We start from the raw sequence: 16,824 nt of genomic DNA, 5'->3' as shown, positions 1-16,824 counted from the left end.
CCAAGACATAACTTTATGCTGTGTGCTCTTACATTATGTGTAGCTGTACAAAATCTTATCCCTGACAGTGCCTCTTATATGCCATAAAAGAGACATGGACCATGAGCCTCAGTAACACACACATACTGCGTTCTGTGAATGTATGCATTCAGTATATACATTTACCCAGCTTTGAATTCTACACATACCAGACCTCCAGTCCTGTGAGCTTTCACACTGTTTCTAGGTAATGATACAAAGCAGCTTTTTAATATGTTTTCAGTACAGCTTAAATATTATCTTTTATTTACAAAGTGCCAGCATATTACACAGCATTGCACAATGAATGGACAATGGGAGAAAAAGGCGTTCCTCACAGACAAGCCTGCCCCACTTTACTCAACGTTTGCCAAGTTTTAAAGAATATGTCCTCCTGTGTATTTGGTACAGACCAATTATGGGCTCCTCCAATTATAGTAATACATCTCTATGCTGTGCCTAAAAGGACTGTATGTGAAAAGGGACGGTATGTCTCAAATACAGACTGTTGCCATAGTTTAGTTCATAAATGATAACCAAGTATAATAAAGCCCAAACTATTTTGTTAGAACTAGAAGAGATGTCTATGTATAAGAGAAATTGCCACAATGATGACAGTGAGTGAAATGTATGCAGTTATTTGTTTTTTCACATGAAAAATGTATGCAAGCTTTAGTCTGGAATTGTGCAGTTATAATTACCAGCCCCTGGTCTAATGCTGGGTACACACAATGCAATTTCCTGCCCGACAGACTGGAATCGGGCAATTGTTTGACTTGTCCAATCGGCTCCCGATCAATAGTCATCGATTTTGCACACTTATAATTTTAAAATTGCATCATGTGTACCCAGCATTATGAAGGTAATGCACTGTGCACAGGCCCTGAATGTGTGGAGATAGAGGACCCTGTGCTCTGTGTGGTGTGCATCCGTCCATTTTATAAATAGGATTTGGCATACATAAGTACAACACAGGAGGAGACGATGACTCTGTCCAATCTGACTTATGATCTGAGAGGTTATTTTTTTTTTTTTTTTTTTTTTTTTTTTTTATATCCCTAAATTTGACATTTTTAAGTCTGTGGAAAGCAATCATTTCCTCCTGAATGCAGCAAGTGTGTAATTGCTCTCGCACCAACATAGTCTTGGCCAACTAATCTTCAGGGGAAAGAGATTGTATTAAACAGTTTGAGGTGAGTTAGTATTTATACAGTATACACAATCCCCCTTCTAGCTCAATTGGAAATGTGGTTGCAAAAAATTACAGGCGTGTTAACAGAGAGGAGCCACGCCTACACAGTCATACACTGTCCTCTATGGCAAGTTGCAAAATATGATGGGTAGCAAAAATTTTCACTACACCGGTACTAAATGGGTAAGATCGGGATTGCAAATGTACTGTTCAGCATACCAACTTAAAGAGACTCCGTAACAAAAATTACATCCTGTTTTTTATCATCCTACAAGTTCCAAAATCTATTCTAATGTGTTCTGGCTTACTGCAGCACTTTCCACTATCACAGTCTCTGTAATAAATCAACTTATCTCTCTCTTGTCAGACTTGTCAGCCTGTGTCTGGAAGGCTGCCAAGTTCTTCAGTGTTGTGGTTCTGTGATGCATCTCCCCTTTCCTGGCCCCTCTATGCACACTGCCTGTGTATAATGATCTCTTGAGATACAAAAGGAAGGGTGTATACAGCCTGCTTGTGTATGAATGTATTTTCTATGTGTGGACATACTGTACATCAACCTACTTCCTGTTTTGGTGGCCATTTTGTTTGTTTATAAACACACTTTTTAAAACTGTTTTTAACCACTTTTAATGCGGCGAGGAGCGGCGAAATTGTGACAGAGGGGAATAGGAGATGTCCCCTAATGCACTGGTATGTTTACTTTTGTGCGATTTTAACAATACAGATTCTCTTTAAGCACACTTTGAGGGCCCTTTCACACTTAAAATCGGGGGGTTGTACATGCAGAAAAAAAAAACTGCACATTTTGTGCATTTTCTCTATCAATTACATTAGCTGCTATGAAAAGTGTGCATTTTCTGCATACAAACGCACATAGTGTACAGGAAATGTGTGTAGAAAGCTGATATCCAAGTGTGATCCCTGCCTTACTGTGTGATTGTGTTCCTGATTTCTGAGAGTGAAAAAAAGTGATGCTTTCTTGTACTTTCTTGAACTCCTAGTGGTATAGATTCTGAGGTGGAATGCAGACAAAGTTTTTTTGTTCAGGTTTTTTTTCCCCTTTAATGCAGTTTTCCAGGGACATTTTTACTGCACTAACGCTTCTGATTTGCTTGCTTGGGGTTAAAATAGACCACAGATTTAAAATAAGAGTGTAGTAAAAATACATTACTTTCACAAGTGAATCATAGCATGGCAGTGTGTTTCAGCAGATAGTGTGAGTTCCCTGTGCTGTGTGTGCGTCATTCCCTGTCACATGGATCTGCTGTGTAATTTATGCCAGCTGGCAGTGAAAGGGTTGTACATTAGGGCACACCTACTGCTGTTTCCTCTGTTTGTTCTTGCTCTGTGAAGAGAAATCCTATAGCACTGGATTCCTTTGCCAGAGGCACAGTAAACACAATGCATGGCTGAGCTGTCTGGTCATCCTGTGGTCAGTGTCTGGCTATGTAGGTCTGTGTGATAACATGTCCCCCTCTGTGCAGGTGGGAAGCATCCTGCTGCCAGGCATAATGTGAGAAGCCTGGGAGCATGCAGGTATCTAGCATAATGCAGCTTTCTCTGTGATTTACAATCTGTTACCTCCCACCGTATGCTGTTGCAGAAATAACAGACCAATGCAGTGTGCTGCTTCACACATAATTATAGGGATGCAGCAAGAGGCAGAGAGGAGCAGTGATATGGGATGAAGTGTGCAGCCAGTCTTCACTGTGGGACAAGCCTGTGGATAAAGGTTTCAGTGCCTGGACTAATGTTTGACTTTCTGCTCAGGAATGAGTCACTGAAAGACAGGTGGGACCTGGCATCAATGTGACTTGCTGAAGTTATCTGATGTGTGCTGTGTATTTTATTTACCACTGATATTGGTGTCACGTGTACAGTAATGGACTGTGGCTTTGCTGTAAGTCTTTTTTGCTTTATTTTACACCGTTTTGCTCTGCTGTTTATTAGCTAACCGTATTACTTTGCAGTATGCAGAAGAATGGAATTTGTGTATACGTTGTAGCAGTTTGTTTCGGGGCAGTTGGTTTAGAAACAGGGCCCTTCCGAAACTGATATCTCTCAGTGCAGACACTCCTCATTGTCAGTTTATTGTAATTATGCCATAAAATTCTCTGTAGCTTTGATAATATTGGTTGTACAGCGACAGGCTTGTTCGTTTAATGATCAGTTGTGTTTTATAGTAATGCTGATGCAACAAGATTGGGTAAAGGTAACAAACTATTTGGAGCAGGAAGACACAAGGCTCAGTACATTTTATATCCATGTTTTTCTTTATTCCTTGTAGAACGTCATGCTGTGGCCTCCTGGTTGGTGATCCGGGCAGCTGATAACCTACAGAAAATATAACAAGATCATGGCCGACACGGGGTCTGATGAAACCTCCACAGTCTTTGAGCTCTGTCCTGACTGTGGGCAGCCTCACCTGATAGCAGAGAATCATATCTACAACTTCCAGGATGAGGTGGATGATGAGCTGGTCTGTCACATCTGTCTGCAGCCACTGTTGCAACCCATGGACACCCCCTGTGGTCACACTTACTGCTACAGGTGCCTGAAAAACTTTCTACACGAGAAGGACTTTTGTCCCATGGACCGCAAGAAACTATGCTTTCAGGACTGTCACAAGTCCAGCCTTCTGGTGAGAAATCTGCTGGATAAGCTGAGTGTCATCTGTCCCTTTCTGGCGGAATGTAAACAGGTCATGCAGAGATGTGAGTTGGAGCCCCACTTGCGCAACAGGTAAGTAGACTATAGAAACATTTAGAGTACAATACTGTGAAATATTAAAGAACTAGTTCCTCTGGCCAGATTTATTTATTGTTGATAAAGGTGGACATGGCACCATGTTATCACTCTGTTTTTATATTTAATGACATTGCTTTAAGGGGATATCCTTTTTGGACAAGCCAGTCATGGGACCCAGACCCAGAGCTTGTTATTTACAAGGGGAGTTCCCTAGCAAAGGAGCAATTCTCACTGCAGAGCACACGGCCACCTCCCCCCACCACCTCCCTCTGACATATACAGATTACTGTAACTGTTTGGGATCAGCACTGTACTGTTGCAGATGCAGTTCTTTTACTAGCAAAGGGAGAAGGTGGGGTCAGGTTATCTGTGCTGACAGGGAAAGATTGGCTTGTGCCTCCCTCCCTGACTACCTTACAGGATGGGAAGGAGTCTGGACAGCTTTTTGTCCAATAAGATTATATCATCAGGAAATGGAACTATCAGAGCTAGTCAAGTAATCTTTCTTAATTAATTTATTGTAAAAAGTACAGTCATGCAGGCCATGTCCTGCACTTGGTGTCAACAGTCGTCATGTGATTTGGTTCCTAGGCCATAGAGATTCTTCATGCGACTCTGTGGTTCTTTGCAGGTAGCTCCTGCTTACTCATAGATGCATGGTTCAAGTGACTTTCCACAGCCAACACTTTATGCCTACTGCAAAAAAATGTAAGGAGAAAAGAGAGGAAGGCATATGCTCCAAGCAACAATACAAAAAAACTTTTTAATGCTAAAATATCATAATTTTATTAGTAGAAAATCAGGACAAAATCAGTGTATTAAAACCAATGGTAGTTGATCAGGCTACCCAACCACATCCACACACTCACTTCACACCTTCCACAACCCCTGGACAGATACAGCAATGGAGGCCAAAGTAATGAACCATATGGTCTCAAGATCCCCTCACTTTAGCAGGAGAACAAGTGATGCATACAAAATAAATAGATGAGCCGGCTAAAAAAGGGGGGTTCAGCACCTATTACAGCCTGCAAAGATATGCATATAATGCCAGTGTCCTGATGTCCATTCAACTCCACAGCAAAGTTTGACAGACACTTCCGTCATGCACAATGCTTGTAAACCGTTCAAGAAAGCAGCAAGCATCAACAGTTTGTAGAAAGCAAGCAAGCAAGCAAGCATCAACAGGGTTTGTGGATATACACATAGTGCCAGTTTCCTTGTAGCCTATTGATTCCACAGCAACGTTGGTGTGCAAATATGCAGTACAATGCTTGCAAAGAGTTCAAGGGAGTAACAGACAATGTATGCCAGCAGATAGAAGCAAGTAGCCAGAAGAGCATGTCACGCCAAGCTGAGTACAGCGTAGTAGCAAAGCAAGCAAAGTTTACAAAATGTGCATACAGTACCAAATCTTGGTGTCCTGTCTGCTCTACATCTGGTCCGGCTCAGTATGGAATGATATCAGCCTGCCGCTGCTGTCAGAAATTTGCTGGCGGTTCCACCGGAGTGGTCTGTGTAATACTAATAAAAAAAGCCCCTGACTGGTGACACCTGCACAATGGTGTCATTTCACATCTGTTGCAACACCCAGTGAGCTCCAGTATGATGGCTACTTTCTCTTATTATCTGATAAACCATTTTCAACTCCAGTCCAGGTTTGCTGGATCTCATGATGTATCCTCACTGGACATTCCTTAGTAAACGTGTGTGTGTGTGTGTGTGTGTGTTTGTGTGTGTTTGTGTGTGTTGTGTGTGTGTGTGTGTGTGTGTGTGTGTGTGTGTGTGTGTGTGTGTGTGTGTGTGTGTGTGTGTGTGTGTGTGTGTGTGTGTGTGTAGGAGTCATTGTATGAGTGATGTGGAAGCAACCATCTTATTCCCATGTAAAATGCTGATTGCCTGGCTACAGCGCAAATTCATGGCATTTAATACCTTCTGTATCACTGACCAAGAGCCAATATGCAGATCAGGTCTTCTGCTGCCACGAAAACCTCCATATTCCCCCTACACTTCAGGTATACTTTAAAGTGTGCTGAGGTGACATGAGGAGATATGTGTATGCTTTGTGCCAAGCATACAAATAACTAGGCTGTGTTCCTTTTTTTTTTTTTTTTTTTTTTTTTTTTTTCTCCTGGAAGAGTTAATCATGCAGATATGCAAGTGACAGTTTGTCTCCTGTTGGGACCGAGCCAGACTAAGAATAATCCTCACTGAAAAGGAATTATAGGCATAAAACTCTTGCCTGGGACAGAACTGCTTCTGTGTGCAGAAGTTAGATTAAAAAAAAAGGTTAATAATACATAGATATTAGCTCACTGAGACTGTGTAAAAGACCCCCATCATTCATAAGAGGCAATATAACATACAATCTACTTATTTAACTTTAAAAAAAATAAAAAAATAAAACTGGGTTTCTAACAAAATAAATAAAAATACATTTTTAGGAGGATTTTTTTTTTAAATCTTATCAGTTTACTTTCACCTCATCTTTCCGTATTTTGTCTTGGTCTCCATTATCTGCTCCATGTAGGGGAAACTAAAAGATTTGAGCAGCTGAGATGTGTTGCTGAAGTATATACAGAAATCTTTTTTTTTTCTTCCTCTAAACAGTGAAGAGACTCTTGTCAAACACAAGCAGCTAGATTTATGTAGCTATAGTAAATATTTTACAAATCAATATAAAACCCCATAAGTAACATATCCTATGTAGTATTTGGTACTATAATAAATGCGGAATTTAAAATCTCTGGTTAATGTGATTCATGTAACAGAGAATTCTGTAACTGTTAAGCTACGTACACACATGCGACAACGATCGTTCATTGTCAACGACGAACAAACTTTTAATTGATGAAAGAACGACCTAAGTAAAGTTAGTTTTAAAAGGTGTGTAACGATCAGATCGTTAGAACTAACGTTACATCACGTAAAAGTAACTATTGCGCCTGCGCATAAAAATGAAAAGTTCCATGGAGAAATAGTGAAATGCGCATGTCAAGCCTAGTACGAACGATCGTTTCCAACGATGTACTACTTTTACAAACGATCGTCATTGGGAAAAATCCGCCAAGCTAGATCATTCGTTTTGAACGATCTAGCTCGTCCGTCGTTAGACTTCATGGTCGTTGGCTGCTTTTTTTCAAACGATCGTCGTTTGAAAGGATCGGGGAACGATCGTTTCAAACGACTATAGTCGCATGTGTGTACGCACCTTTAGAGTAGGTTCACACTTGTTTTAAAAACTTAACTGTGGCTCAGTTTCTTGGCCTGGATCAAAAACTAAGCCACGCATATCAATGTTTAAAAATAGCATCCTACTTCACTTTAAAAAAAAAAAAAATGCATCTGTCTGCGTTCAGGGGGATCCGTTTTAAAAACCGGAACGGACGGGCCAGACCTTGACCGCTCCCGCATACACGGAGGGATAGTGAAGGGCAATGTAAAGGCGGATCCCCCTCTACACAGGCAGTTTCTGACACAGAAACGGATCAGTTTCTGTGTCAGAGCCTGTGAGTGGGGAGGGGGCCGCCATGCTGGAGGGGGTATAAGCCAGGACGGGGGTGACAGCAGTCTGTGGGGAGGGGGGTTTGCCCCCCTCCCTCACCTGGGTCCCCTGTCCCCGCTCCCCCTCCAGCTATTTGTGGAAAATTTGTTAAAATGTAATGTATGCAGTGAGTCGGGGAGCTTGCCTTCTCTCTACTTCCTCCGCTCGCCGCGTCACTTCCTGCAATGCCGCCCTCTGAAGTATAGAGGGCAACATTGCAGGAAGTCAAGCGGCAAACAGTGGAACGCAAGGAGAGAAGGTACGCTTCCCCACTCGCCGCATACTTTACATTTTAAGAAGTTTTGCACAAATAGCTGTAGGGGGGCGGGGATGGGGGACCCAGGTGAGGGGGGGGGGGGGTTGCACAACCCCTCCCCCCGCCGACCGATGTCATCCCTGTCCTGGCTGCTTCCCATCCAGTTTGGTGCCTTTCTCCCCCGATGCGTTTCCATGGACTAAAACAAAAAAGATACCAAACCGGATCCGATCTGTAAATGGAGTAGTGTGGACCTAGCATCAGTCAAAACTAAGAACCACCTCCTCAGTATTGACTAGGGTCCAGCCTCTCTCCTCAACGTATCTTCAGCCTCTCTGCCTCACTAATCTCCAGTCTCTCTCCCTCCCTCACGTTTCCATCCTATATAGCCCCATAAATATACACCACCTCCGTAATTCCGCATCAAATCAGTGTTTGTGTACTGCAGTCCAAAACTGGAGCGTGCCCGCCGGCTCAGCCTCCCCTCAGTTTTATAGGACACCTCCTTGCCCTCCGCCCCACACAGCAAATGAAAAAGTAAGAGCCAGGGGGATGGGGGTGTTTAAGTACACAAATTGGAATGGTTAAAGTGATCCTGAGCCAAAGGTCGGGATCAAAATCGGACACTTACCCTAAGAGAGTGAAGCCTGAGGATCCTATTGAGGCTTCTCTCGCTACTCCTTTGTCTCCCGTTGCTGAGCGGGACCTTCTTCATATAGGGGCTGCTCAACTCTTTCTGAAGTGTGGCCATGCAATAGGTACTGCGCAGCCAGGCTTCAGACATCGCTGCACGGTCCCGATATGATTAGCGACAATGCCTTGTCGCTAATCTTCTGGGGGGCCGTTCTCCGCGACAGGGGACTTTAGAGCAGGGAGGGAAGCCTCAATAGGATCCGGAGTCTTCCCTCTCTTTACGTAAGTATCTAATTTTATACCCGATCTTCAACTTGGGTACCTTTTTGTTTTTTTTTGTTTTTTTTTTTTGAGTCCTGACTGAAAGTTGCAAGGTGGGTTGTATGTATAGAACTTTCCCTTTTGGAACATCCCACCGATGTCTGAGCACAATAAGGAGTAATGTAATTCTTTAATCTGACTCATTTTTGTTCTGTTGCTCCAGTGCTATTCTGACACTATGGAGCCCATTTCACTTAGGGGATGGATAGGACGCTTACTGATCTATGGCTATGCAGACCCAGCCTACTGTGTCAGAACACACAGTGTGTTCTTTAGTAAATAGTTAAGCGCTCAACTCTGCCTGTACTTTCAAATGCAGATCAAATATGGCTAAAAAAGCCCCCCCTTCGGGGAAAGACTCACCAGACTTCACGGCCTCCAAGGCCTATTCTCGCATTCGGGGTATTGGCCACCCCGCTGCCTCACTGGCACTCCACTCTTAATTGTCCCCAGTCTGTGTAGGCAAAATATTGATTCCACATCGCGTAAAAGCGTACCAGTTTATTTAAAAAAAGGTTAAAAACAAAGTGATACTTTCTGACCACTCAGGCAATTCAAAAATGTAAACAGAAGCCAGCCCCTTAGTTAACAGACAACCTGTTGCCAGGTGTAGGGGATGCAGGGGTAAGGTGCACTTGGACTGTGACAAGGCGCACGCTTCTGTCATCTAGCGCCCCTCTCCACACTTGCTTACTGGCTGATGATCTAAAAAGTGCAAGCCTGCTGCACACAAAACACACAAAACCTGCTGCACACAAAACACTCCCGCCGCGTCCGCTGTGCGCTATGACGTCACTCCGTGGCTCCGCACCTTACCCCTGCATCCCCTACACCTGGCAACAGGTTGCCTGTTAACTGAGGGGCTGGCTTCTGTTTACATTTTTGAATTGCCTGAGTGGTCAGACAATATCACTTTGTTTTTAACCTTTTTTTTTAAATAAACTGGTACGCTTTTACGCGATGTGGAATACCTTTTTTGCCTACACAGACTGGGGACAATCAAGAGTGGAGTGCCAGTGAGGCTACCCCGAATGCGAGAATGGGTCTTGGAGGCCGTGAAGTCTGGTGAGTCTTTCCCCGAAGGGGGGGGGGGGGGCTTTTTAAGCCATATTTGATATGCATTTGAAAGTACAGGCTGAGTTGAGCGCTTAACTATTTACTAAAGAACATTTATTTGATGGTGCACGCATCTAGGAAGAGCGCTCCCACAGGATTACCATTGGTTTACCATGTGGATAAGGACATTGTATATGTGGTGTTGCCTGTGACTATAATTTTTTATTTTAATGCGGACGATTGTATATTTTAGAAGTACTTTTTATGTTAAATCATTTTGCTATATGAGCGCAGTATCTGGGTGCTTAAAAATTGTTGAGAACTCAGTGTATTGGGTCTGCATAGCCACAGATAAGAGTCCTACCCATTCCCTAAAGCTGTGCTCCCCAACCCTCTCCTCAAGGCCCACCAACAGTGCATGTTTTGTGGAAATTCACACAGGTAGTTAATCAGCTCTGCTGAAACACTGATTACCTCACCTGTGCATGTTTGTGTTTCCCTGCAAAATATGCACTATTGGTGGGCCTTGAGGACAGGGTTGGGGAACTCTGCCCTAAAGTACCTAAAATGAGCACATGAGTCAGCAGTGAGCTATTCAGTACTTTGCTATACAGTAGCCTTTTTGTGAGATCGGACCAGACAGGATAGCATTTACTACCGACATGTATCAATGAACCTTGGGAGCCCATAGCCCAGTTGTTGGTTTACAGATTATCAAGCTCTGCCCACTTTTAGAAGGAACTAATCACTGCATCCTGGAAGTGGGCAACAAAGTACTGTATGCTGTTTTGTACATCTTCTGACCCATTTTTCTAGTCATCACCATTAGGCCTCTGTCAGAGTTGCTCAGATCCTTATGCCTGCCCTTTTTCCTCCTTCCAACAATGAGCTGACTGTTCGCTTTGTGCCTCATGTATCATAACCCTTGACAGGTGCTGCTGTAATCTGATAATGTCTGTAGTAGTAATATGGCTGATCAGTATGTAAATCCCACATGGATAGACTTGCATGATGCAGGTCAATGGATTAGTTTAAATTGATGCGAATTTATGTTTGCGGTGCGGGGAAAATTAAGGATAGCATGCTGCAGATTATCGCAGCAGACGCCCGATTCCCCTTTCACGTGAACAGGAAGTCACATCCAGACTTCCGGAGGCGCCTGCGGCTGGATGCGGTGCGATGATCGCGGTGATGCAGCTAGTGGAAATGGGCCCTTACTCTACAGTGCATCATCTGAGCATGGTACAGCTATGGGTGGCACATCATGCTTCATGCTGGATGCAGGTTAAGAGTTTGTATAATACGGTAGAATCCATTTATAGTAAACTCCAAGAAACCAGGAAATATAGTTTTACTATATCAGTATTGATCATACGTTGTATATTTATACAGATGCAGTTGCTGGGACTTGGGGACTGAGTTTATCCAGAGGCTTACTATATCAGAGTTTAATATAACAAGATTCTACTATAATAATAAAAAAGTGTGTTTATTGATAAAATATCTGCTATATATAATGTTAAAGTGGAATTTCAGAAATTAAATCTGTTTTTTAGTACTGGACAAGGAAGGGGGAATCGGAGAATATCTGTTACATTTGTATTGCTGCTTGTGTGCTTTTACCATACATGTCATACATCTAATAGAATCTAATTTATGGGCCTGTTTCCACATAGTGGAAGCAGTGTTATCAGCAGTGTGATCAGTTTCTGCACAGTGCATGCAGGGTAACGCAAATTGCACGCAATATATTTGTTAGGAAATTCGTGCATGTTTTTTGTGTGTTTTCGCATGTGCTTTCTATTCATATCAATGGAAACGAAAATGGGGGGAAAAAAATCAGCTGTTACAGCGCATAAAAAAAAATGTATACTCATGCGAATTTGCATATGTAGGCAAATTTGTGTACGCAATTTCTGACACAGATTTGTATGCCTCTAGTGGAAACCTACCCTGAAGCATATCTTGCCTCAGCACCTCAGTATTTGTAAATATCACCCAAGGCAAATGTTCAGAGGAACTATTTGGCACTACTCTTTTATCACCTCTTCTGAGAAATCCAGAATTTTACCATGCTGGTTCTGGTACAGAATGGCCTGTGGAATTCCTGAAACACTGACATCTAAGGCTCAGTATGTTGCAGGAACATACCTGTTGGTTTCATTTTTTGCTCCCCTCAGCACAGGCAGCGAATACTAATGCTAAAAATAGGATCCACTTTAAAAAAACAAAAACAAAACCTCAGTTTGCCGCGTTATAGAAGGATGTCCTGATCACAACCTCCATATCTCTCTCAGGACAGGTGTACTGTACTTCAAACCTCTGGAAAACATTTCATTATCATACAAATGTACACTTATTTATGGTGTTAACTTTTTATAGTACACTAGATAAAACATGATACCTTCTGAAAATGGCCAGATCTCAGAGACCTTTTCCGTGAAATGATAGACGTTCTGCGCAGTTTGCCTTTTGAACTTTATGAAGAATTGTTCCAGGATAATCTTTGAACTACAGTAGCTGTGTAAAGTAAATGTATTGCTAGCGAGCATAGAACATGAAGGGCACGCTGCACAGTCCACAGCCTTGATTAATGATTTCTTAGCCAGTCCTAGAGACTGCTCTGTAAATATCAAGCTGTTCCAGAGTCACATAGTGCTGTGCATGGTACTTGTTGTTGAACTCAGAGCCATTGACTTGGAAACGACAGAGCACATGTGACTTGTAATTTAGACCTTAGCCTGGCATTGTCAATGTGCAATTCATATCTTTTCCACAAGAGCAGATTGGACTAATTTCTAGGACCCTACCATTTAGCTTGCAGTGATTTCACGTGTTTGTGAAAAGCACACAACCCGTTTAGCGGGTAATTTGCACACAAAATGTTTGCTCTCTCATGGAAGTATATTCTGAATTGCTCCAGGTATTAATATAAAATACCACTTTTATTGAAAATTGCTACATGCATATCAGTGCTCCATGGGTCTTTTTATACTTCAATTCTACTATCAACTTTCCATTTACATTTTCAGCCTTTAGTTATTAGTTCTCATCATTAGTTCTTTTCATTGCTTCAGCACAGGGACGGATCTGGGGGGGGGGGCAAGCAGGTCTCTTGCCCCAGGCGCAGTTTGTTGAATTCTTAAAAAGGCGGCAAAATTTGGATGGGGAATGGCAGTTTAGGCGCCAAAACCTGACCTTGCCCCAGGCGCAACTTGGGGCAACTTGGTCTAGATCCGTCCCTGCTTCAGCAAGTGAGCACAGACAGTGTTTATCAAAATGCACAATGCTCAATATACAGGGATTTGCATGTAATAATAATGCAACAGCTTGCACAGGAAGCAAAGGTCTCACTAGTTAATGCAGATACAACAGCACCTCTGTCCACATTTCTGTGCAGCCTGGATGATACTGTACCTAGCAGCCATCCACAAGCAAGTCATACATGACAGGCAGGCAGTTCCCTAAGTAATCAGGTAGCAGCTTATACAGGAAGTGTATATCTCACCGGATGGCGATTTTGAAGTAATCCATGCATTCCCAGAGTAGTGTGCAGATAGCAAGCAGGTTACAAGTGGCTGCCAGCCCTCCCACAGCCCACCAACCATGGGTCTACAATTGACGTATGACGCGTGCGCCTGTTCCTTTTCCACTATAGCCGAATAAAGAATACCGCAAGGGCCAAAAAACAGGTTTACAGAAGTTCTATTATATCACGGTTTACTATACCAGGCGTGACTCCCATATACTTATATTGCGTGTCCGGTACCTGGGAATTCATATACTCAAGTACAGCACCCCACCCCCATTAACAGGTGTGCCATATTAGAGTGCTATCACCAGAGCACCTGCTTCAGCACCAAACCAGTCCTCTCTTCACTGTGCTGCATACCTCCATCAGCTTTTAAATGATTCTGCATTTCATGTGACATGTATTGGGAGATGTACAGATTTATGTTACTCAACAGGTTGTTGCCGCAGTTAGGAGCAGAGGACCGTAGACCTAACCACGGTGTTCTCTCCGTTGCCTCCTCTAACCCCCCCCCCCCCCCCCCCTTAGCTCACCGCCTGTTAGCTGCTCCCTTGCACCGTCTGGGAGCTTGCTCGCACTTGGTACTGGCAATGGAGAGGCAGCCCCCATGGCATCTGAGCCTGGCTGTGTCCACATGCAGATGCAAATCATGTTTTTTTTTTTTTTTAATGGGGTTTTTCGTTTTTCTGTCTGGCAACTGCTTGCTGCTGCCTGGTAACTGCTTGCCGAGCACACAGTTCAACTGCCCGTGGAAATTAGCCCTAAGGATCTGCTAAACTGTAGTATTGGACACAGATTAATGGGTGATTTTTTTATTTTTTTTTATTTTTTATTTTATCTACACAGCTTTATCACTATATTTATCAATGGTTAAACAGTTTTGTTTGCTGGAGAAATGGATTACAGTAATTCCCCAAAATGTAAATATTGCTCTTGAAACTGGTGATAAAGCATTAGTAGTTTATTTAAAATATCTGGTAGGCAAGTAACTGTAAAAATCCCATTAGTCTCAGGCATGTTGGGGCCCTTTCACATAGGCAGTGGAGCTGCGTGCTCAGTGAGCATTTACCAGGCAGCAGCAAGCATTTACCAGGCAGCAGCAAGCATTTACCAGGCAGCAGCAAGCATTTACCAGGCAGCAGCAAGCATTTACCAGGCAGCAGCAAGCATTTACCAGGCAGCAGCAAGCATTTACCAGGCAGCAGCAAGCATTTACCAGGCAGCAGCAAGCATTTACCAGGCAGCAGCAAGCATTTACCAGGCAGCAGCAAGCATTTACCAGGCAGCAGCAAGCATTTACCAGGCAGCAGCAAGCATTTACCAGGCAGCAGCAAGCATTTACCAGGCAGCAGCAAGCATTTACCAGGCAGCAGCAAGCATTTACCAGGCAGCAGCAAGCATTTACCAGGCAGCAGCAAGCATTTACCAGGCAGCAGCAAGCATTTACCAGGCAGCAGCAAGCATTTACCAGGCAGCAGCAAGCATTTACCAGGCAGCAGCAAGCAGCTGTGAGTTCGACAGTCTTTTCACTGCCTATCAACTGCTCGTCTGAAATGGCCCTAAGGGCTTGTTCACACTACAAAAGCTTTTCTAAGTGCTTTGTGATTTTAAAAGCTCTTGCTAATGTTTTACTATGTGTGTGTTCACACTGGAGTGATTTTTGTAAGGCCTCTTTTTTTTTTTTCCCATGTGCAGTTGAACTGTGTGCTCAGCAAGCAGTTTCCAGGCAGCAGTGAAGCGTTACCAGGCAGCAGCAAGCAGTTGAGAGTTTGAGAGGCATTTCACTGCCTATCAACTGTCCATAGAAAAGAAGCCTTAAAATCCCCCATAGCATTGCATTATTGTAGTGTGAATCAACCCTTATTGTGACACAATATATGCTTAATTTGCAAAACAAATGGGCTTTGAGTTTTACAGCCCTGTCTTGTTAGAGGGTTTTATTGAGCCAAGTCAGAAGTATTTTGGCTTTTGTTTTACTTTTCAGGAGAGCCAGGGCTGCATTGGACTGCTACTTGACTGTCTGTCTGATTTGCATACCTACAGCACTAGTATATAGTGCACACACACACACACACACACACACACACACACACACACACACACACACACACACACACACACACACACACACACACACACACACACACACACACACACACACACACACACACACACACACACACACACAGCACCCTTGCAATAAAGAATACATAAAACTGGGCCCTTACACAAATTTTTAGTATGATTTGTACCAAATGTACCCACGTCTATCTCATGTCAGATTAGGTACACTTCAATGCTCCAATGTTACCATAAGTCATTGCTTATGTTTGATAGTATTATCTCTACTTCTAAGTCGAGTATTCTTATGTGTGATGACTTGATGTTTAAGATTTATTATTATTGCATATTCGCACACACACACACACACACACACACACACACACACACACACACACACACACACACACACACACACACACACACACACACACACACACACACACACACACACACACACACACACACACACACACACACACACACCCATCTGTATTACAGTACTGAGAAAGAAACATGCTGACTTAAAGAAAACCTGAACTGAAAATTAAGGCCTCGTTCAGACTATACGCGCTGCCGTGCGCATTTTGGCAGCGCGTATAGTGTGCGACACGCAAGAACGGTAGAACGCTATCGCGTACTGCACGCATTTTTGTGAATCGCAGCGCAGATCCCATTCATTGTAATGAATGGGATCTGCAGCGCAGCGCATAGGTGCGCAGATGGCGTGCGATTGGACGCGTTGCGTTCCGATCGCACAGCCATCTGTGCTAAATGATGTGAACGAGGCCTTAAAGTCAAAATAAGCATACACAAGTTACACTTACCTCCGGTGTAGTCTATTCCTCAATCTCTTTCTCCTGTCCTGCGTCCTGTTTGTTCACTGTGATCAAGGGAATTTTCTGTCCTCCATTTTGAAAATGGCCATTACTCCATAACCGCTTTCTGGTCAGCACACAGTTAAACTGTAACATCGCCCACTTGAGCCATAGGGAAACATGGACATTACCTGGTACATCAGTTTTTCTCTATTGTCAGAACTGGAAGGGATTATTGTCAGAAGAAAATGGTGAGCTTCTGAAAGGAACTGATGGCAAGATAACTATGTAATGTTCATTTGAAGTTACCTCATGTTTATCTTAAATATTTTTACTCAGTACAGGTTCTCTTTAAGTCCCGCCAACTAACCGACCATAACCTATGTGTCTGCTATTCAACAGGTGTGCAGGCTTCAGGAAATATAGGGCGGAGAGAGAGAAGAGGAGCGCCCCTAGTGGTGTGGGAAAAGTTACTCGTGAGTCTGAAGGCTCCCAAGCAAGTAATATCTCCAGTGTCCTGGCAGAATCCTCCCTTGCTGCAGTGGTGGCACTTGGCACATCTGAGCCAGGTCTTGTGAATCCGGCATTTGACGAACACGATGATGGTGATTTGCTATAATCAACATGGATTTATTGTACAGTAGT

General features: G+C 43.2%; 1 protein-coding gene across 6 annotated transcripts in view; it reads left to right on the top strand.

Moving 5' to 3' along the window:
* Positions 1 to 16,824, top strand: part of LOC137527132 (ligand of Numb protein X 2-like) — an 80,220-nt gene that overhangs the window by 44,448 nt on the left and 18,948 nt on the right. For 4 of the 6 annotated variants that reach the window (XM_068247557.1, XM_068247556.1, XM_068247561.1 and 1 more), the window contains exons 2-3: positions 3,498 to 3,952; positions 16,582 to 16,784. In XM_068247557.1, coding sequence (XP_068103658.1) covers positions 3,567 to 3,952; positions 16,582 to 16,784 — 589 coding nt within the window. In that variant the 5' untranslated portion in view covers positions 3,498 to 3,566. Of the gene's footprint in view, positions 1 to 2,684; positions 3,002 to 3,028; positions 3,111 to 3,497; positions 3,953 to 16,581; positions 16,785 to 16,824 lie in introns of those variants that run through there. The other 2 variants (XM_068247560.1, XM_068247558.1) reach the window with 2 other exon arrangements.

The sequence above is a fragment of the Hyperolius riggenbachi genome, chromosome 8 (genome assembly GCF_040937935.1).
Source record: "Hyperolius riggenbachi isolate aHypRig1 chromosome 8, aHypRig1.pri, whole genome shotgun sequence".
NCBI classification, from domain to species: Eukaryota; Metazoa; Chordata; class Amphibia; order Anura; family Hyperoliidae; genus Hyperolius; species Hyperolius riggenbachi.
Note: the sequence above shows the minus strand (reverse complement) of the source record. Positions and strands in the feature narration are given on the sequence as shown.